At 34.1% G+C, this 23,742-nt stretch overlaps 1 protein-coding gene across 7 annotated transcripts in view; it reads left to right on the top strand.

Annotated features, from left to right (window-relative positions):
* DOCK4 (dedicator of cytokinesis 4) overlaps positions 1-23,742 on the top strand; it is a 500,144-nt gene that overhangs the window by 377,390 nt on the left and 99,012 nt on the right. For all 7 annotated transcript variants that reach the window (XM_031938825.1, XM_031938828.1, XM_031938827.1 and 4 more), the window contains exon 26: positions 9,925-10,023. In XM_031938825.1, the coding sequence (XP_031794685.1) occupies positions 9,925-10,023 (99 nt within the window). The remainder of the gene's footprint in view (positions 1-9,924; positions 10,024-23,742) is intronic.

Below are 23,742 nucleotides of genomic sequence, written 5' to 3'. Positions count from 1 at the left end.
CTCTAATAGATTGTTTCTCTAATGGTACCCTTAGTGATAGTAACAATTTTTTTTTTTACAAAATATTTTCATATTGAATCTATTAAAAAAAAAGATGAGATGCATAGTAAATTTCAGTTTGTGTTTCTTTTTAATTATTTTAGCTACCTTGTATGTTAAAGAGCATGTATACTCAAAAATAGTAATTTTTATGCTAGAGAATACTATTTTTGTCTATTGTGTATTTTATAAGTTATGGGAGCTTTGGATTCCTCTTTAATATATTTCTGTAGTCTTGTGAAACTAAGAAATCTAGTAGTATAAAGATTTTACTGCTCTTCTTTATTAAAATAAAGATTGAAAAGAAAGGTGATAGCTTTTTTTAAAATAAAAGTTATCATTAGCATTGGATTCTGGATAGAGTCAGGCAAGGTTTGGTCACAGTATAAGATTTGGAGCTGGAAGGGACCTTTGAGATCATTTAGTTCAATGCTCCTTTAACTTATCTCTCCCTGAACTCTTGCACCATTTGGTGAGGAAATCAGTTCCAGAGAAATTGAGGAATTTGCCTAAAATCATTCAAAGTTCCCAGCTCATGACTCTCACGGATTTTGATGATGGGGAATGAAATACAGATGGAGATTTTTCTTCCCCCTCCCCCATTACATTGAAGACCCTAAAGATACTAATACACTTGAAGATTCACATGTTGCCACTTCTCAAAAGCCCTTTTGATAAATTCGTTAATAAGCTTGGCAAATCAGAAGCCTTGTACTGTAATTTTTTTAAAAAATGGACTTAATGGAATTTAATGGTTTTGAGCTGATTTTAAACTAGTTCTTCTGAGCTCAAGCTTGAATGTGCCTATCAATACCAATCACTATCTAGCTTGAGAAAAAGAATGTTCATAATATTTCATGATTAGAAATATACTTATCTAAAAATCATGATGTGTTTAACATCCTGATGATATCAGAATTGAACCAGTCCTTTGATGTCAATTCCAGTACTCTTCCTATTATTGCTCATCACACAATCTTGACAGTTTCGAGTTCCTAAATAAAATTAATTAATAATGGTATTGGGAGTGAGATTGGCATAATTATATTAGAATTCATTTATCAATATGAATATACTACCTTTTTCCCAGTTACTTATACTCACAATTGGAGACTCATCTTTAACTCTTAATTTCTCCTTCATCCCCAATTTCTAGTTATCAAGTATAATTCTACATTTACAGTGTTTTTGTTTTTCCATTTTCTTCCCTTTTATCTATTTTCATTTACTTTTAAGTAGTAATTTTCTGGCTTCCTACCATATTTGTTTTCTTTCTTCTGTAGACAACTAATGTCATAATTCTGGAGCATAATTCTAATCATAGTATCCGTAATACACAACACCCTCAAAAACTTTGTGATCTCATTCCTTATTCTGCATTCACTGTTTTCCACAATGTGGCCTTAACTTTCATTTCTAGAGTCATCTCTTAATATCCCCCAACAGTTAATTGTCCAAGCTCTGATCAGATTGGCCTACTTTTCAAAGTGTTCCCTAAACAAAACTGATGATTTCCTTTATACTCACTCCTCTTATGATTATACAATTCTTTATTCTAGGACTGCACTCCCTTCTTCTCCAGCTATCTGTCCTTTAAAAATCTAAAATTTTTCCTCTCTAATAAAGTCTCATCTGAACCAGATATGATCTTTCTCTCATTAAAGTACCTTAAAAATTTTTTGTCCTTTATCATTTTCTGCTTTTTTTTTGGTAGACATCTTAATCCTTCTACTAATTCTTAACAATAAACACTTTGAATTGTCATTGTTATAACTGTCACTTGATTAACTTTTCTTATGCTTGTATTATAATCAATCACAATGTCCATATTTTTTTAAAAAAGCATAAAAATGAGTAAAGAAATTTAGAGATCAATAGACCTATTTGTTTGTAAAATTACTGTAATCTGTGTTTTCTAGTACATTTAAAATTTAAAATATATGTTTTCAGTGCAATCTTCTTGTTCAACTAATCATTTATCCTCTCCTAATTAGAGCAATAACATTTAAAACAATGGAAGTGCATCAGAAAAAAACCATCAGTGTAAACTGATTCTAGATTTACATAATTGCAACTTAACTGGAATTTTTTCCCTGCATCTGTACTTACACAAAACATAAATGTGATTTTTGATAGAAGATAGAATGAGCACCCTAGAAAATGTAGAAAGTTTGAACAGGAAAGTTAAGGTGGTCCATTTTTTTTTTTTTGTCTTATCTATTTCAGTGATTCATAGGCAATGGCCTTCTTTCCTCTAGCTGATTGATAATAACCTGTTGCTCTAAATTAAGATAATCATCAAATTTTGTCATGTTAATGTTATGGAAAACCTTTAAAAGAAAACATTAGAGTAGTTGACATATATTTGAAATCAATAAAATGATGTCTTTTAACATGTCCTGGAGTTCATCATACTAGGTGCTTTACTGAGCTTTGTTGGGCAAATGATTTCATGGGGAAAAAATTGCCCTTTCTTTAAGTCCCAAAGTTGTAGAATTTAGCAGAGCCCTTTGTGGTCAAAACTGGCATGATTTTGTGTCATTTAAAAAGTTCAAGAGATGTACGTAATGATTTTATTAATAATGCTAGTGTTTTAACATTAGAATGGGTCATGACACTTTGGAATGTTGAGGAGCAATCATGGTGGTGAGCTCACAGTTTATATGTTCTTGAAAGAGTAGGTCTTCCTGAGGCTGGGAATCAACTCTGATTGTTTAACAATTAATGAGAGGGAATGATTACTACAAAATCTATCCTAGTGAGGAGCTGGAACAATTTAACTTTAATCTTGTCATTTACTTCCAAATCACTCCCAGCCTCTGGGGGAAATCTGGTCATAAAGTCTTTATTTCCTATGTAAATCTGAACAGAAGACTGGACCTTTAGATTAGATTGTAAAATTGGATAGGATAGTAATACCTAGGTTGAAGACAATATTAATCTTCTGTTATCATAGATCTTGTCCTAGTAGGGATGAGAACTTTAGAAAAAGTAGGAACTCTGGATCTCCTCAAATCATTTTTTACTGATAATCATTTTTCTCAATTTTACATAGGAAGATCTGATCACTAAAGTAACTGAACCTTAAGCCTTCTAAAATTTAATATACCATAGCTAAGATCTTGAATTATACTTAGAAATAAAATTGTATTAAAGAATATTTGTAAAAATAGATTCTTGATTTTATTGAGAAGTCAAGCTATTCTGTTTACTAATGGCTGAAGTTTCTAGAATCTAGAGTCCTCAAACTTTTTAAATAGGGGGCCAGTTCACTGTCCCTCAGACTGTCGAAGGGCTGGACTATAGTAAAAACAAAAACTTTGTTTTGTGGGCCTTTAAATAAAGAAACTTCATAGCCCTGGGTGAGGGGGATAAACATCCTCAGCTGCTGCATCTGGCCCACGGGGCCATAGTTTGAGGACCCCTGTAATATCTAGATGGTCTTCAAGGAATAGCCCTACTTGGCCCATATCAGATCAATAAAACAGTCCTTTGATAATGAATGTTACTATCTCACCACATTATTCTTGGTGTGGTATTTGTTACAGAATGCAATTGCGGCCATGAGGGATGGGGAAAGGCAGGGAAAGGAGAAAGCTAATTTGAGTTTTAGATACCATTATTCTTCAAGATAAGTATATTTAGAAAGTGATGGATCCACTTTTTTTTTTTGAGAAAAGAAATGTATTAAATTATTTAGAATTTACCTACTCTCAACTCTCCAAACACAACCAGAACCAAGAATTCAACAGAAACATTTTAAAGCAATTATGAGATATAAGATAACATGTTAAAAAACAAAAGTAAAACAATTTCTGACCACAAAGAACTTTTATTCTACTGGGGAATGGAGGAGTGAGGAGTTAGAGAATAAGAAATTTAAAAAAAAAAAAAAAAGGCTTCTGAGAACTTGGGAAAACACTGTGATGTTTTTTAGTTTATTTTTAATTCATAGGAAAGCCCTTCAGGACCTTATCTGGCCTTATTAATTTTTTTTAGATTCGGTTATAAGCTTGATTATCTAGCTTCTTAGCATATAACAAATCTGAAAAGCAAGCCTGGTACAGCTGGAGACAAGCACACTAAGATTATCAGGAAATGACAGCTATGTTAGAGCACAGTGGATGCAGACCATGCAAGCTCATGCAAGAATTCAAAAGGCAAAAGATTTTGGGGACATTTAGTATAGGGACAAAAAAGTTCAAATCCTTCTGGCATCATAGCCCTATAATGCCAGAGAAACTGAGGCAGGATAGAGATTAGAGAATATTTTATTTATTTTATTTAAAAGGCAGAGATTTACTGGGACCAAATTGATTCATGGTTTGGTCCCAGGCTCAATGAGAATCCAGCAGTGAATGTTGGATACAAGATTCTTTTACAGGGTATCCCATCAAACATTAAGAGGGAATGATTATATCCTGAGGGCTAAGATATAAGACCTATATCCTATCAAACATTAAGAGAGAATGATTGTAACCTGAGGCCGAGTAACTGAGTAGGACAATTAGGGAACCTGGGTAAGGACATTAAGAGGGAACTGTGGCACAACATTCCACACTCTCTATTGACAATTCAAATCATTGAATTACCTTCCTCTAGAAGGTCTCAACACCATAATTGATCAACCTTATGTGAAGTAAATAAACCCAGTAAAAATCAAAATAAAGCTAGACCAATGCAAGGACTTATGGCAAGGACAATCTCCCTAATAACCCCAGGGTTAATCAGCAATACACAAAGGTGGTAATCATGTCAGGTACTCTGAAGTTGGGGAGCATCTCAGCCAGGGAATCCAGTTTGAGATGGACAGTTCACTGTGAGTTAGGTCTGTGGTCATTTGTGCACTTAACTCATCCTCTGCTTAACTCCTATATAAATAGGGAGTAGCAGTGCTCAAGACAGTCCTGCTGCCCATCCTAAGAGGGGTGAAAAGTGGTGCCAGGAGTAGCTCCACCTGCCCCCTCTCAATAGAACAGGAGCTGCTACTAGGATCCAGATTTCTGAGCAGTGTGTGCACAGTTAGACCAAGGCAACCCCAAACTTTTAGAGGCCTAACACTAAACTGCAAAGTCCTTTTAAGTATGCTGAAATACTAATTAAGGAACTGAGGTTACAGGAGTGGATAAATAGATCAGACAGACTGCCAGTACAAAAACTGGTGTCTGATTTCTGGATGTTTCTAAAAAACAATCCCAAAAACTGAATCTGCCAGGGCAGTTCCAACAGAATAAGGGATTTCAAAGTTAAAGCATAACCAGCAAACCAGTAATTTAAGCAAGGAGTAAAAACGAAGAGGACAGAAGTGCCTGATATACCAGTTTTCCCAATTTCCTGTCTCCCCCCCTTTTTTTCTCATGGAAAGGAATTAGCAAATAACCATACCACATATAAATCCCAAGAGTGAATCAAAATTCCTATACATACACATATATGTAACAGACTAAAAATTCCTCTAACATAACAGCAAGTTACACAAGTTTAACAATTTCCATCCCAAGTCTTAAACACAGTAATACAGTTAAAATTTTAGCAACAATTCAACCACTTTCCCACTCCTCCATATCAGTCCAAATTACATCAGGAGCAGGGGTGATAGTCTTTTTAAAAACTACTTCCTGCTGAAGATGGGTAGAGATGCTCAGTCCAGGGAAGGAAGGGATGGTTGTGGTTTAGGGTGCGGACAATCAAAGCTGATCTAGGTCCCAGAAGCAAGTCAATATATCTGTAATTTGACCAAATCTAGAAACAAACAAAAAACCCCACAAATCTTTTTTTTTTTTAATTATAATTTTTTATTGACAGAAAAAACCACAAATCTAACAAAGAAAGGTTACAACAGTGTGAGATAGAAAGACTGGTCCAAAAGGACTGCTACAAGATGTGGGCTCTCATTAGTTAGAAACCTTAAAAAACTTGAATATCCAGACACAGTATCTAGTAATTGATAGATGACCAGACTAAATACTTATTTGCTCAAGTATTTAGGATATAATGATTACAGATAACTAGATTGGAACAGCAAGGTATGACATAATTGAATTGCATTAACAATTTCTTATTAACCATTACTCTGATTATAGAAATGAGTTACAGGAGGAAAAAAATGCAGGAACATAACTATAACATAACATAAGCAATCAAAACTGATCCCTAAGCTCATACAGGATAAATTAGCCACTTTAACCCAATTTACTCCAAATAATTGTCCCAATGGAGCTTTAAAACTCCCAAATATTAATTACAACCCCAAGAAATTTTACCTCCAATAACAAATCCCATTAACCAGTTTCAGATAAATCCTAAACAGATATTTACCATAACCTTATATTTATACAAATCAGTTTGCTCCTTTTAGCCAAGAACCAGTTGGCTACAACTTGATTTAAAAAACTGGCTGGAACACAATTTAGAGGGAGGGGAGGGACAAGAGGTTTCCACGTGGCTGCCCTTCCCCCCCACTTCACCTCAAAGTTAGGGGGAAAGGAAAGGAACTAAATTGCACTCCAGGCTAACTAGATGCTCCATAGCTGAAGTAGCAGAGAGCAGAGGGGGGGGAGGGAGATGAGTTTAAGACATCCCTACCCCACCCAACTTTTAAAGTAGCAGAAAGCAGTGGGTAGGAGGGGGAAGATTCCATAAAACCCATATGTCTAGCAAAGCTGGATTTAAAGAATAACTTACAATGTTATCATATAGGTAACCAAACTAAATACAGCTTTAAATTCCCAATAATATAAAACTGCTTTTCCTATCATATTTCAAATAATAAAACAACATAATTTTTCTTTCTCTTCCTCTGGCCCCACGTGACCATTATTCCCAATGGACTTCTTCTAAGCTCCAACTTGAGCCAGAGTTGGGAGTCTTTAGAAAAGTCAGACCCTTCTTTACCTAATTAGAGGCATGTGACCCCTTTTAGGCAAGTTAACAGAACTTCACTTCAAAAAGCTATTGTTCTTTTAAGATCTTATACTTAAAGAAATACTTAAAGATCATTTCCCACAATTTTAAAACTGCCCAAAAGAATATTCAGAACAAATCTGCATGCAAACGCAATAGTAAAATTATTTCCCACAAATTTAGAATCATCCTAAAATTCCTAATCAAATGTTTTCTCCAGTTGGAGTTCAGAAGTAAGTATACTAAGTACAGTTGCAACATTGAAATAACCAATTCCCAATTTCTTGATCATTGTTCTTAAACTTAACAGAACTCTTAAATTAATAAAACAGACAGACAAATCACACAGAACAGATATAGACTGTGCAGTCAAAACATTTAACACACACTCAGAACCATATAGTACCAAAAGGTACTCAGGTACCCTAAAGGTACTTCAGAACCAGATAATGCCAAAAGGCACTCAGGTACCCTAAGGGTACTTCAGAACCAGATAATGCCATGTAGCGTCCTGCTGGTATTTACCAGAGGTGTATGGCTCATCAGCCCAACTTTTTTGGGGGGGCCAGATTTGCTAGCAATCAGACCAGACAGAAAACTTACCCTGCAGGGATTTCAGACCAGATCCTCTCATGGCCAAATGGAGTGTCCACTGACAGATTTCAGGCACAGTTGTGGCTGAAAACTTCTCTTTCCTGGAGGTTTTGGAAAAAAAAATCCAGAGAGCCGGCCTCTTCAAGCAAAGAATCTAGATCCCCAGCCGCTCTGAGGCCCAAGGTGGAAATCCAAAGGTCTCTATTCTCTAATCCTGCTCATTTTCTAGTATCTCGGTGGGAAGCCTCCAAAATGTAATGCCGGAAGGCAGGATAGAAAATAGAGAACATTTTAATATTTTATTTAAAAGGGAGAGATTTACTGGGACCAAATGTGTAAAGGGCTGAAACTATAAAAAGGTGTGCTTGAATGGACAACCAAGCATTTAAAGCTAATTACCTATTTGACATGAGACAATAACTATTAGCATGTTGGAAAAATGGCTCTTCTCACCATTAGTACTGGCTCAATGTTTGATGTTGATAATCATGGGCAAGGATTAGAGGGTGGGGGGTGGGATGAGAGGCAGGACCTGGAGGAAAAAAGTGGAGATTCTGGACTCCAGAAGCCAGAAGAGATCTTTGGCAAAACTCCTGGCAATTTGCCTGCTTCTTTCACTCCTCCCCCTAAAGATCAAGGACTTTTACTTATCCTGACTCTGGCTGATCCTGAGGCCTCCAGGGAGCTAGTTTGGACAACACAAATGGATCCATGGTTTGGTCCCAGGGCTAAATGAGACTATTGTCTCCAAGAATCCAGCAGTAAATGTCAGGTACAAGATTCTTTTATAGGGTAACAAGACCGATGACATAATGGGGGAGGTAACTGGATGGGGATGACTTAATGGGGGAGGCACCTAGGATGAGGATGACATAATGAGGTACCAGAGAGGCTTCTGATAGTCTAATGATGTCTAAAATGGATAAAGACCTTTATTGCATCAAACATTTAGAAGGAATGATTATAGCCTGAGGGCTAAGATATAAGACTTTTATCCTATCAAACATTAAGAAGGAATGGTTATAGCCTGAGGGCTAATATATGAGACCTTTATCCTATCAAACATTAAGAAGGAATGGTTATAGCCTGAGGGCTAATATATGAGACCTTTATCCTATCAAACATTAAGAAGGAATGAGGCAGAGTAACTAAGTATGACAATTAGGGAAACTGGGTCAGAACATTAAAAGGGAACTGTGGCACAACAGCCCTTATGGCCACCATTGTATGATGGCATAGTATAACCACTGCTGATACCAGATATTACACAGGTACACGTATAATATATTATAAATTATAATATAAATTGACCTGAAACAAAGGTCTCCTTTTTGTTGAATTGATCCCCTGTCAAAGCATCTATGGGAAGACACAAAAGGTAAGTAAGATAAAAAGTTGTGTATGAGTGATGATCTCTTTTTATGAAAGGATATTCACATTGTTTTGATCATAGATACAGTGAAGAAAGAGAATTATAATTAATTGAAGCTATTAAATTGTTTGATTATACTGTGTCTTCTATTCAAATAAGCAGTGATGTTGATAATCTTTTTTGGAAGAACTCTCATAAAAAAATCACTAATACTTAAAAAACACTTAAGGACAACTAGATGGCACAGTGGATAGAGTACAGATCTGGCCTCAGACACTCAACACTTACTAGCTGTGTGGAAAAGTCACTTAACCCCAATTGCCTTGCAAAAAAAACAAACAAGCAAAACCCCCCTTCATACTTAATGAGAAAGGTGGAAATCTTCATTTAGTGAAAAATCATCATTTTTTGATGATACCAGTGTGTTCTGTTGAAGCATATGAACCCCTACTTAGAATAATCTTTTTAAATGCATACAATAAGATACATAGATTTACAAAGGAAATAAGTTATTTTTAAATACAGTTATAAAACATTTTTTAAAGGATTTACAGACCTGTAGTTAAGAAAACTTAAAATTTAAATTAACTAGACCTAAGGCCTACAATATCACTTCAAATTTTATTACATGCCATGATGCTTTGTGTTTTCAAGTTTTCCAATGTACATTTAAGGATAATATAGACTACTTTGATGATGGTCATAATAAAATCTGATAAAATGATATTTATCATAATAAAAATGATAATAGTTTTATGTTTATTGGCCTGTTTTACAAAATGCTTTACATATATCATCTCATTTTATCCTCACTACAGCCCTGAGAGGCAGGTCTGATTATAATCTCCATTTGTAGCTGGGGAAACTGAGGCTGTCAGCTTAAGTGACTTGCCCATGGTCACACAATTGGGAAGTATCTTCAGAAGGACTTAAATTCAGATTTTCTTAATTCTAGGTTCTCCTAAGTGAGGAACTTTCCTATAATGGGACTTTTTTTTTTTTTTTTTTTTAATTAGGGGGAGTTTGTTGCCTGCCTCTTGTCCCTATTAAGACAGATGACAGACAGACATTATCAACAGCTTCTTGATGGCTTCAGCACAAAGGAAGAACTAAGGGTAAGTGACTTCTGATTTTTCTTTTCTCCCCTCAGTATCTCACTTTATTCTCTCTTTCCCCCTTATCATAATTAAAAGAGTATTTTTTTTTTTTTTGCAACTGCTGGTGTTAAAATTTTTGAGTTGTTTCTCAGCAGATAGGGATAGGAATATTTAATCATTAGTGTAGATTTCTTAATTTACATTAACTCTTGGGATTTCTCAGAATTATATGAAAAAACTCAATCTTGTTTTTGTGAAGTGGCCTTGGTTACGTTTGTTCTTGCTAGAAAATAATAGAAAGGAAAAGTTAGAGAAAATGTCTTTTTTCTTTGAAATAAGATACTGTGGACTACAATATTATTGATAGGTTCTAGAGCCTATTCTCAAGGGTAATTTTGGGTGTTTCATGTCCTTTGCCACCTAGGTCTAATCAGTATCATGTATTAGTTTTTGATATTAAACACCACAAATTTCAAGTTTGTGCAAAAACCTAGTCTTTGTATGTGACTTGAGCAATATTTGGTTGTTCTTCTAAATGTCCACCAAAACCTTGTAGACATACTGATCCTCCTTAGTGATCAGAGCTTCTGGCAATTTTCTAACTTTCTTTATGTTCATTTCACTATTCTGTTAGCTACTTTTTAAGATGTCAATATGACAGATTGACAAATACTCTGCTTGTTGATGGATTAAGTACTCTGCTCTTCCTTGGCAGTGGAGAGACTTGCCAAATATTAGAAAACGAAAGGGTCATAAATCTCATCTATTAGGAAAGGAGGTAGAAGCCTGAATATAGCATTTTATCTGTTCAGAATAAGCATGACCCCTTAAAGAAAGCATTGAATGTGTGCTGAGAAAGGGCACTAAACCTACATCATGCATTCATATCTTTTTTCTAATACTGTGGATTAATAAGTATTTGGGTAACTACAGAAGAATCTTTTAGAAATGTCTGTACTGTTTGGGAGCTTTTGACTAATGAAGCACTTAGATTATTAGGATAATGCCTGATGCAGGGACTGCTAAGGGATGGACAAAACAAGATGTGTATGAGGAAATATTTCCCCTAAGGTTAGAGTCAAGAATTGAACATGTAAATTTTAAATGTACATTCAGAAACATAAAAATCTGAGATTCTCAGATGAAATGACTGCATCAAAAGTAAACAGGTTGTATTTTCAAGAAACAAATTCTAACATGTACAGATATAGATATATATTAGACGTGAAGCTGATACCCCTTTACCTTAGATAAGAAGGCAATAAAAGCTTGTTAGGGTAGAAAAGATAAATAAGGAAATGCCCCTGATAGCAGTGATGTTTGAGTTGATTTTTGAAGGGGCATCAGGGTTCACAGGGGTAGAGGGAGAGCCTTCCAGATATGTGCCAGTATAAAGGCATAAATGTGAGAGTGGACCATTAAAATAGCAATTTGGATAATTGGTGGTATCATACAGTATACGGAGGGGAGGAAAGGTTGAAATAAGAGTGGGCTAGTGGATTTTTAGTAAGGAGGTAACACTATCAGATCTGGGTATGCTTTAAGGAAAATCACTTTTGTGGCTTTTGGAGAATAGAATGGAATATGAAGAGACTTGAGACAGGAGGAACAAATAGGTGACTATGGCAGTGGTCAGAGCAAAAGTCAGTCTGACCCAGGATGGTGGCTGCTGTGATATGTGTCAAGAAAAGGTAAAATATGTGAGAAATATTGCAGAAATAGAAATGAAAAGATTTGGTGACAATACGTAGGACGAGAGTAAGAAGTTGAAGATGACACTGACATTGCAAACCTGAGTGACTGAAAGGATGGTGATGTGTTTCATAGGAATAGGAAAGTTCAGAAGAATCATTTTTCAAGGAAATAAAATGAACTCTCTTCTGAACATATTGAGTACATGATAGTTATGAAGCAATCAGTTTGAAATATCCCATATGCCAACAAGATCAACCAAATCATTTCTAATGGAGCAGTAATGAACTGAACCAGCTATACCCAGAAAAAGAACTCTGGGAGATGACTAAAAACCATTACATTGAATTCCCAATCCCTATATTTATGCACACCTGCATTTTTGATTTCCTTCACAAGCTAATTGTACAATAATTCAGAGTCTGATTCTTTTTGTACAGCAAAATAATGTTTTGGTCATGTATACTTATTATGTATCTAAGTTATATTTTAATATATTTAACATCTACTGGTCATCCTGCCATTTAGGGGAGGGGGTGGGGGGGTAAGAGGTGAAAAATTGGAACAAGAGGTTTGGCAATTGTTAATGCTGTAAAGTTACCCATGTATATATCCTGTAAATAAAAGGCTATTAAATTTAAAAAAAAAAAAAAAGAAAGAAATATCCCATATGCAGTTGCTTTTTTCAGAATAGAGTTTAGGAGAAAGTCTAGGCTAGATAGAAATGTTAATTAAGTTATTGAAACTAATGAAGTCACCAAGCAGAGGAGTGGTTAGAGAAAGGAGAGGATCATTCAATAGTATTTATAGTTATTAAGTGGATGAAGACCCAGAAAAGGAAACTGTGAAAAAGCAATCAGAAAGATAGGAGGAGAACCAAGAAAGCTTTTTTGATGAACACCCAGAGAGTAAAGAATAGTCAGAAAGAGAAGGTGGGTCACTTACAGAGATGTCAAGGAGGATGAGAACTGGGAAAAGATCATTAGTTTTGGCATTCAAGAGGTCATTGGTAACTCTGGAGAGAGAGAACAGCATCAGGTGAGGGATGAGATCAAAAGCCAGATTGTCACAGGTTTAGAAAGTATAATATATGGATTATTTGCCATCTAGGGGAGATGGTAGAGGGGAAGGGAGGGAAAAACTTTGGAATATAAGGTTTCACAAGGGTGAATGTTGAAAATTATATATTTTGAAAAACAAAAGCTTTAGTAATTAAAAAAAGAAAAAAGAAAAAAAAGAAAGTACAATATAAAATTCCTTTACATATTTTTATAAACTGGGAATTATATTGAAAATAGCAACAAAACATACATTGAAAGAAATGAATAAGTAGACTAGGATATTGCTTTAGAATACTTTAACATACCCTTTAACAAGAATAATGTATGTTATAAGCTCCAAATAAAGGTATGCGTGTTTCTCATTTCAGGCAACAAAAAGAACTTTCTCCAAAGACAGATTATGATGATTTTCTTTTCAGTGATAATTTATACATGCATACACATGCAGGAGAAATCTATAAAAGTGTTATACATGGCTTTTCACTTGACTCATGACTCCTGCATATAGGTTTGCTGCAAAGAATAAAAAAATCTTCTAACTACTCAGCAGCCCTGATCATTACAGCTATTTTCACTAAAAATAATGGAAATATTTAACAAGCATTTCTTAGAAATAAACATTCAAAACCAGTCAATAATAGTTGTGGGAACTCAGTACTTTGACAGTAATAAAATTGGAAATTCTTAATAAGTTATGGGAAAATGTAAATTAAAGGTTTTGGAAGTTAAATGCAAATTTTATAGTACAAGTTATTCCTACTACATGTATATAGGGGGAAAAAAAACCTAGGGGTTTTTAGTGGACTTTAATATCATTTTGAATCAATTATATGCCATGGCTGCCAAAAAAATACTGATGTAGTCTTTTAGTTTCTCTTAAGAAAGCCATAATGTTCAGAATGAGAGAGGTTATAATCTCTATTTATACTCTGCTCTATAGTGATCACATATGGAATATAGTATTCAGTACTACATGCCATATTTCATAAATAATATTTATAGCCTAAAAGTTTTCTAGAAGGGGGTAACCAAAATGGTAGACCATGTCATAAGATGATTTAAAAAAAAAAAAAAAAAAGGAAAACAAACTAGGAGAGTTTAATTAGGAGAATTGAGTATTTGAGGCAGGGAGAAGATGGGGGGGGGGGGAAAGCATGAAACCTGTCCTCAAGTATTTGAAAAGTTAGAATATGGATATAATGTGGTTTCATATATTCTATTTGGGCCTCAAAGATAGGAAAAGGGGCAGTGGATAGAAAAACAGCAGTATAAGTCAAAGATCAATGTAAGAAAAAACTTCCCAAAGTTTAGAGCTATCCAAAAGTGAAATGGGCTCTATTAGGTGGTGGTGAGTGGGTTCCTCATCATTGGAAATATTAAAAGAAAAAAAAAAAAGCTGGATGACCACTTGTTGATAATATAGAGGGGATTTCTGCTAAGGCATAAATTCGAGATACTTGTCTTCACATGTCTCCTCCAATTGCAAGACTGATTCTGTAGTATTTATTTCTCTAATATGGTTATTACTAACAAGTAATATAGAGTTGGGATAACAAAGATGTCAGCTCTCATGACACTAAGGAAGTGTAAGGAGATATTGTTCATATTTCTACAAGCTTATTGTCTTCTGAAAATTTCAAAAATTGACTATGAAGTTAGTGAGCTTATACTATATCAGATTCTATGGCCACATGTTGGGTATTCAAACATGGACCCTACCCTCAAGGAACTACATGTGTGTAACTTGTTTATTTAGGATTCCCAAATGCATTTTCCCATAGAAAGAATGCTGATGAAATTTTCCAAACCTGAGCACATTGGAATACTCTCCCATGCATACTGTTGAATTAAGCATTTTAATTACTTTAAAGGTTTAATGAATTTTCTGTATTTGGAAACTATCATCACTCTTTCTATGAGAAAATGCATTTGGGATTCTAAATAAACAAGTTATGAACAATCAGTTCCTTAAGGACAGGGAATGTTTCATTCATATCTGTATTTCCAGTTTGTGGCACAGAATCTTACACAAAGAACAAGCTAAACACATATTAAACAAAACCTAAAGAAAATAAAGTTGGGAAAGTAATATATTAAATTTTATTTTCTTGATGACAGGAAAAGATAATGAAAAAGTTGGAGGGGATGTGGGGAAACTGGGACACTAATGCATTGTTGATGGATTCTGGAGAGCAATCTGGAACTATGCACAAAGGGCTATAAAACTGCATAACCGTTGATCCAGCAGTGTCACTATTAGGTCTGTATCCCAATGAGATTGTAAAGGAGGGAAAAAGACCCACATGTGCAAAAAATATTTGTAGCAGCTCTTTTTATAGTAGCAAAGAATTGGAAAATTCTTTGGCAATTGATTCTTGCCATCAATTGGAGAATAGCTGAACAAATTGTGGCATGTGAAGGTAATGAAATATTATTGTTTTATAAAAAGGTGAACAAGCTGATTTTAGAAAGGTCTGGAAAGATTTATAGGAACTGATGCTGAGATAAACAAGCAGAACCCGGAATACATTGTATACAATAACAGCAAGAATGTGCGATGATCAACAGTGAAAGATTTGGTTCTTCCCAGTGTAATCCCAATAGGCTTTGGACAGAAAATACCATCTGCATCCAGAAAAAGAACTAAGGAGAGTGAATGTAAATCAAGACATGCTATGGGCACTTTTTTCCTTTTTTTTTTTTTTTAATCTCTCCCATAATTTTCCCCTTTTGTTCTGTTTTTTCTCTCCTAACATGATTCATAAAGCAATGTGTATTTAAAAAAATAAGAAATTCTTTAAAAAATGTTTTTCTTGAATACTGGTACTTGAGGAAAGATAGGCTTAATTAGAAGGGGATAAGTAAGTAACTGACACTTCTGTGGTGAGTTAAAAGAAGTTTGGAGACACCTTCAAGGGATTTAGAGGTTAATGGCATTGGCTCTTTTGTCTAATTAAATTTTACAACTATCAATCAGCTTTTCCTTGAAATGGATGTATTGCTAGCCCTGTTCCTGGGCTTTTTGCTCTTAAATAGGGTCTTTTTTTTTTTTTTTTTGGTCTTAAAATAGATAGAAACACTGTGGGGAAAGAGAAAAGACATTCTTAGAGTGATTGAACAAGAATTAAAAGAAAAGAAGGCAGGATGGAGAGCAGGACAAGGTGAGGAGTAAAATAAAGATTATCTAAAGTGAAAGTTAGTAGTATATATTAAAAGAAAACAACATGTTGACATATAAAAACATGCAGAGTGGGACATTAGAAAGAGCACGGCATTCAGAGTCAGAAGACATTAGTGGAAGTCTTAGCTATGTCACTCACACTTAGCTGTGTGACAAATCACCAAGTCTTGATTTCCTCATCTGTAAAATGATCAGATGAAATTAGATGGTCTTTGGAATCTCTTTTATGTATAAATCTTTTGACTATGTATAGGAACTTCAGGAGGGGAAAAGTGAGTGGTTATGGCTGCTGCTGATGATGACCATGACATTAATAAAATGCAGTTATATAATTATTTAAGGTTTGTGAGTCACTTTACATATTTTTATCTTTAAAATTTAACAAGATAAAAAAAAGGATGCTTAGTGGCATGATTCCTCATTTGTTAATGTACAGGTTTAGTGGAGATATGTAAGTTGCTGAGTGGTCTTAGGATTGATTAAAGGAAGACAAAGGTAATGTGTGGCCCATTGCTGGTAATTTGTGTTTACTTCTTATGAAATGACTCTAAACTTTTTTTTTTCACTACACAAAAATGGTAAATTGAAGCAATTGTGTGTATGTGTGTGCGTTTTGAGAATTTAAACTAATTTATTAGCCTAAGTATAAATTGGAAGCTAAATGGCTCTAATAAAATCAAATTGAAAATTGCTTTTTTTGATTATTTGCTTTATGGCATGTTCATGCCATAGTTTCTTCCCTGGTGCAAAAAACTAGAAATTGATTTTCCTCAAGCTTCTTATTTGCAAAGTAAGACATATAAAACAGATAATTGAATTTTTCCAGTATGTAAGATTTGTGGTTTCTGGAAACCATAAATAAATCTTTAAAACATCTTTGAAATGCCTTATGGGAAATGATAATGATTGTGCAAAAAAAAAAAAAAAAAAAAAAAAAGGATTCCCTATGTTAGCATAATTAAAAATTGCCATCTCAGCAGAATAAAATTAAAGCAAGGGCCCTGTTCCTGGATAGTGGTTTTAGGTGTGATAGCTCTATCTACTAATATTAACGTTAGCAATTTAAAGACTTTTAATGACCAATGTGGCTGAAATAAATCTTAAGATAATTCAGAATTCAATAGGTACAAAACCATCACTTGAAACTATAATTAATTCTGGCTTGTGTGAACTTGGGTGGTTTTATCATTTCACAGGATTTATCAGAGAACTACAGTCTCCTGAATTTTGTCTCCCAATACTGTAAGACTTCATCATTTGACTGCTATCTGGAAAGTAAGATACACAAGATAGACTTTCTTAGCAATGTCTTATAGGCTGACTCTCTCCCCGGAGAATGCCAGATCTGTAGTTTAACTAAACGCATAAAACAGCAAAGAATTTTGTAACAGGGTTTAGCTGTATTACAGCACTTACAAAATGCATTTGTTTCAATACTGATTTTTCTGATGTTTAGTATTCAAAGCCACAAAAAGCTTTTCTAGTTCAGCAGCTATGAAAACATCTTTGAGATTTTAGACAAATTGCAGAAGCCATTTCCAATAACTATTCTGAAGGCCACAGGCATCATGTGGCTAAATGAGAGCTCCATGAATGAAGACATAAAAGATTCATGTATTGGTCACAAATCATATCTTAAGTAAGTCATTTGACTACAATTCAGAGAGATCAATTGATATTTCTAAAAGATGTGTAAATCAATATTTGTCAATAATGAAAAAGGGAAATATAAAAGACAACAAAGATATCTCCTCCCCCATTTTGAATGATTTAATAGACTTATCAGTGAAAGCAAGAAGTAATCATAACTTTTTAAAATTAATTCCTAGTCTTTCCCAATAAGAAAGCTTACTACATGATTCAGAAATGGCAGGTGTCACACCCAGATTTGGGCTTCATTGGAAGCAATATTCAGGATAGTTTAAATGTGGCTCGATATTCTTGCATTATAGAATTCTAGCTCATTGACTTCTAACTCTCATTTCAACTAATTATGCTACTTGATTGCATGAGGAAGAAAATACCAATCTCCCTCACCTGGCTATTGTTGCCAGTAACTTTCTATCTAGTCACTTAGACTAGATAGGTTTATATTATTTCTATTTATTTCTGAAAATATTTTAATTTGACACGGTAATAATTAATTCAGGGGTGTTGGAATGGATTGTTGTACACATAAGTAAAAATACATTAAAGCCTACAAAGTGTAAAAATTCATTTTTCACTAATTTAGTCATTTTAAAATACTTTTCAGCTTGACTGGAATATGTTTGAAACTATTTTACTCTATAGATATCTATATCTTGTTAGTTATACATTGTTAATTTGAATATTTTCTCTGGACATTTTCATAGCTTTGTGCGTGCATCTCTATTAAGTTTAAATAGATAAGCACCTTCTAAACTAATATTTTCCATTGACAGTTTGAATATATTGTTAATTCGGAAAACATGGCTAATTTTCACTGAGTAATTACAGTATGCCTGGTACTATGCTCCTCTCAGAGATGCCAGTGGGGTATGTATATATATATATATATATATATATATATATATATATATATTTTTTTTTTTTTTTTTTTTTTTTTTTTTGCTGAGGCAGTTGGGGTTAAGTGACTTGCCCAAGGTCACACAGCTAGGCAGTGTTTGTGTCTGAGGTCTGATTTGAACTCAGGTCCTCATGCTCTATCCACTATACCACCTAGCTACCCCCAGTGGTATGTATTTTGATATTGTTCTAGAATATATTGCTCATTTGAATGTTATATACAGAAATCTTTCATTGTACATTTTGGAAATGAAGAAAGCGAAATTCATGGAGCTTGAAGACTTGCCCAAAGTTATATGACAAGAAAATGTCAAATGCTGAACTAGAACTTAGTGTTCTGTGTGCTTTCAAATATTCCATCTTAACCTTTTACTATATCACATCTGGATTTCATCAAGCATTTAACAAGGTTTTATATGAAATGTTTTGAACAAGATGAAGAAATGTGTGCTAACTGATATTACGGTTAGGTGAATTTTTGCTAGTTGAACTATTATATCTAAATAATCTTTGATTCACAGATTGAAGTCAAAGTATAGGGGAGTCTCTAAATCACATCCCATAAAGCTCTGGTCTTAAGTCTGTCCTTTTAAACAATTTTAGTAATGATTTAAGACTTTGAAAGCATACACAATCAAAGTTGTGTATGACATGAAAGTGGTTAATTCATATGGAGATAACAGAAATGGTATTCAAAAAGATCTCAATGGGTTGAAATAAAAGAGGAAATAATGCAGATTACTCTGAAAACTTGCATTTAGGTTCACAAAATCAGTTGATCCGATGTTGTATGGAAGAGGTATGGCTTAACAGCTGTTTATGTGAAAAAGTTATAGGAATTTTAGTTAATTGCAGATCAATGAATCAGTAATGTGATGTGACTGCCAAAAGAAAAAAAAAAGTCAATCTTAGCCTGAGTTCATTAAAATGTATAAAGTCCCAAGCAAAGGATGCAAAGGAAAAGATATAATGCTAGTCTTCCTTATCATATCACACTTGGAGAATTATTTTAAGGGTGCTACATGTTAAAAAAAAAGATAAAAATAAGCTAAATAATGTTCACTGAAGAGGGTAATCAGTATAGGTCTTCAAAATCATGTCATGTAATAATGATAGCAATAGCTAACATTTCTATTGATGTGAGTAAACAGATTTTAAGACAGAGTTCAGGGTATGATTAACCTATGGGTCAGAGGAACCTAATTATCAAGGATGAGGAGAATTTCTATAGACTGTATTAGAATTTAAGCTTTTTTTCCCTCTGTAAGAGTTGATGATTTGATGATAATAACATTTAATTAGTATACTTTGTTACAGAGAAAGCCTGTTGTGAATAAAAATGTACCAGCCTCAGAATCAGGTAGATCAAGTACTTTGGATTCCTATTGGCTGTTTAACTCTGGACTGTTTTATAAGTTGCCAAGCAGCTACAGATCTATACTAGGACAAGAGTTTTCCTCTCATCAAGTTCTTGATCCTGATTCTATAAACTGGAATATTACATTATACTATTAATACAGCATTAAAATTAATTTTTGTCATTATATAGTTTTATGGTTGGCATAATCTATCATCTCCTTTAGATCTCATCACAACTTTTTTTTTGAGGCAATTGGGCTTAAGTGACTTGCCCAGGGTCACACAGCCAGGAAGTGTTAAGTATCTGAGACTAGGTTTGAGCTCAGATTTTCCTGATTTCAGGACTGGTGCCTGCCCTCTCACCACAACTTTGTGAAGTAGGTGGTATATTCCACAAATATTCCTTGGTATATTTTTCTGTCACGATTTTTAATTTCTCACCAAAGAATAATTTGACCCAAGTTTTTGAGAGGGGTTCTCTGAATCTGAATGAAGTTTGGCAATTGGGCCTGAAGGTTCTTTTAAGTTAATATATTCTTGCTTAAGGAGCATGAAGGTCTCTTAGGTTGCCGCTTGAGTGGTTTCTGGCTTTTTGATTAATTATGGCATGAACAATATGCATTCTTTCTCCTTTATCAACTGAAGTACATTAAAAAAAAAAACCCAGCTTTTTGTTGGTGTCAGTACAAAGTATAGAGGGGCTCAGACATGAGTGCCAAGACTTTCAGTTGTTTGAAGTTTTTCCTTCACTGGAATATGACAAATTAAAAAGAAACCTTAAAACTGGAGGCGAGGAAAATAACTGAATAGTGATTAGACTTGTTCTACATCAGCCTGTGCTGCTTTATTATACACCCACCCTGTTCTGTGGGCTACAGCTTTGCACATATTCCTTATTGTTCAACATATGTGAACCCATAAAACTCCGGTTCTTTGTTGATCACAATTATTCGCATAGGTTTGCATCAATGTAGAATTAAAGAGGGCAACTAGTTGGCTCAGTAGATAGAGCCCCAGGATAGGGGTCAGAAGGATCCAAGTTCAAATCCAGCCCTATCTATGACCATGGGCAAGTTACTTAATCCTGTTTGTCTCAGTTTCTTCATCTGTGAAAAAGCTGTAGAAAAAAGTGGCAATCTTCGCTGTATCTGATGAGAAAATGTAATCATGTAATGATTACATGTGAGATCATGTAAAGTTGGATATAATTAAAACGATTCAACAACAGAGAGAGCAGCACTGGGCTGGGAATCAAGGTGTTTCATCTTCATGAGTTTTAAATCCAGCCTCAGACATTAATTAGCTATGTGACCCTGGGCACACTAATGTGAAATGGGCTGAAAAAGGAAATGATAAACCATTGCAGACCCCTTCATGGGGTCATGAAGAGTCAGACATGAGTAAAGCAATTATGTATTTTTGAAAGCAAAATTTGACCTTCCAAACAGCTTTCTGCATTAGAAGCTATCTTTCCTTTCCTGAATTTGCTTTCATTAGTTGCAAGTTTCCCTCTCCCATTTTTCATAAAAATGAGATGATGAATCCAATAATTATAAAAATAATAAAAATTTCCAGAACTCTTAAAACATAGGATCTATTTGCACTTTATTTTTTTTCTTATAATGTAATTGTGATCTCCAAGTGAAGTTTATAAAATGTAGATATTAACGTACCTTATTTAGATATTATTAGTGTATTTTAATTAATGTACTCACATTAATTGCATTCAAGTTTAATGAAGGACATTTTTACTTTGTTGTTGTCTCATTAAATTTTATGGTCCTGAAATGTAGGGATTGTCTTTAGCCCCTTTTTGTATCACTAGTACTCAGCATAGTGCCTAGCATAATAGGTGCTTATTAAATGTGTATTTATTGGTTGATCAGCAGTATTTTGCTGCTTTTTGCTGATTTGCTGATTTCCAACATGGATTGAATTACATGAAGAAGTGTTAGGACACTAAAACAAACAAGTGGAAATACAAAATAACTCTAAAACCAAAGAGAAATATTTAAAGACAATATCTCTTTCTCTTTTTTAAAAAAAATCAATTTATTTATTTTCTGCTTGTACATATATATTAGTTTTTAAATACACATTTCTTTATAAATCATGTTGAGAGAGAAAAATAAGAACAAAAGAAGAAAACACCAGAGGAGAGGGGAAAAAAAACAAACAAACAGAAAAAAAGAAGTGAACATAGCATGTGTTGATTTACATTCAATCTCCATAGTGCTTTTTTCTGGATATAGATGATGTTTTCTATCCAAAGTTTATTGAGGAGCAGCTAGGTGGTGCAGTGGAGAGAGCATCAACCCTGAAGTCAGAAGGACTTGAGTTCAAATCACATAACACTTCCTAGTTGTGTGACCCTGGGTGAGTCATTTAACCCCAATTGCTTCAGCAAAAAAGAAAAAATAAATAAATAAAAAGTTTATTGGGATTGCCTTGGATCTCTGAATTACTAAGAAAAACCAAGTTTTTCACAGTTGATCATTGCACAATCTGTTACTGTATACAATGTATTTCTAGTTCTTTTTTTTTTCCACTCAACATCAGTTCATATAAAATTTCCTTGCCATTCTAAAGTCAGCTTGTTCATCATTTTTTATAGAGCAATAATATTCTATTACCTTCATATACTAGAACATATTCAGCTATTATCCAATTAATGGGCATCTACTCATTTTCCAATTCTTTGCTAGCACAAAAAAAGATACTACAAATATTTTTGCACATGTAAGTCCTTTTTCCTCCTTTATGATTTCCTTGGGATACAGATCTTGCTTGTAGTAACACTGCTGGATCAAAGGGTATACACAGTTTGATACCCCTTTGGGCATAGTTCCAGCTTACTTTCCAGAATGTTTGGATCAGTTCACAACTCCACCAACAATGCATTAATGTCCCAGTTTTTCCACATCCCCTCCAACATTTATCATTATCTTTTCCTGTCATCTTCGCCAGTCTGAGAGGATGAAAGTGTATGTCAGAGTTGTTTTCATTTTCATTTCTCTAATCATGAGTGATTTAGAGCATTTTTTCATATGACTATAGATGGTTTTAATTTTGTCACCTGAAAATTATATCTGTTCATTTCTAAAGGTAATATGTTACAATGGAAGGAACACTGACTGTAGAGTCAGGTCCTAAATTCAAATCCTACTTCTGACTCTACCTAGATTTCCTTATACCAGTTAATTTTCTTTTGTTGATCTTACTTTGAGAAAGTTAGAATAAATAGCTTCCAAGGACTCACCTAGCACTAGAGATGTATGATTTTTAAATGTTTTATTATGCTACATTTTTTTGCCATCCATAAATATGAATAATAGAACAAATATTCTGCATAGGTTAATTTTTGTTATTGAGTCATTTAAGTCATATTCAACTCTTCTTAACCCTATTTGGGGTTTTCTTGCTAAAAATACTGGAGTGATTTGCCATTTCCTTCTCAGCTATTTTACACATTAAGAAACTGAGGCAAATTGAGTGAAGTGACTTGCTCAGGTTAACGCAACTTGTCAGTGTCTGAAGCCAGATTTGAAGTCATGAAAGTGAATCTTCCTGATTCCAAATGCAGTGCTCAGTCCACTGTGCCATCTAGCTGTTCCATATAGGCTAATAATTCACAAGAAAAATATGACTTCTGAGTCTTAGAATAGAAAACTGAAAGAATCTGTTATCATTAGGTGGGAATTACTACTTTGAACATCTTTTCCACTAGCTCATATGGCACCATGACCCATCCTTCATTTTTAAGTGGAAAAAGACAGTGTTCTTAAAAAGCAGACATCCTTTTGTCCAGTGCTTGAAGAATCTATCAGTTTGTTCTCTTAGTTCATTCTTTAAGCATTCTTTTAAAAAAATGACATTGCATTCACCCCCGTCTCTGAA

This window comes from Sarcophilus harrisii, chromosome 5 (assembly GCF_902635505.1).
Source record: "Sarcophilus harrisii chromosome 5, mSarHar1.11, whole genome shotgun sequence".
NCBI lineage: Eukaryota > Metazoa > Chordata > Mammalia > Dasyuromorphia > Dasyuridae > Sarcophilus > Sarcophilus harrisii.
This window is presented reverse-complemented; position numbering and strand designations above follow the sequence as displayed.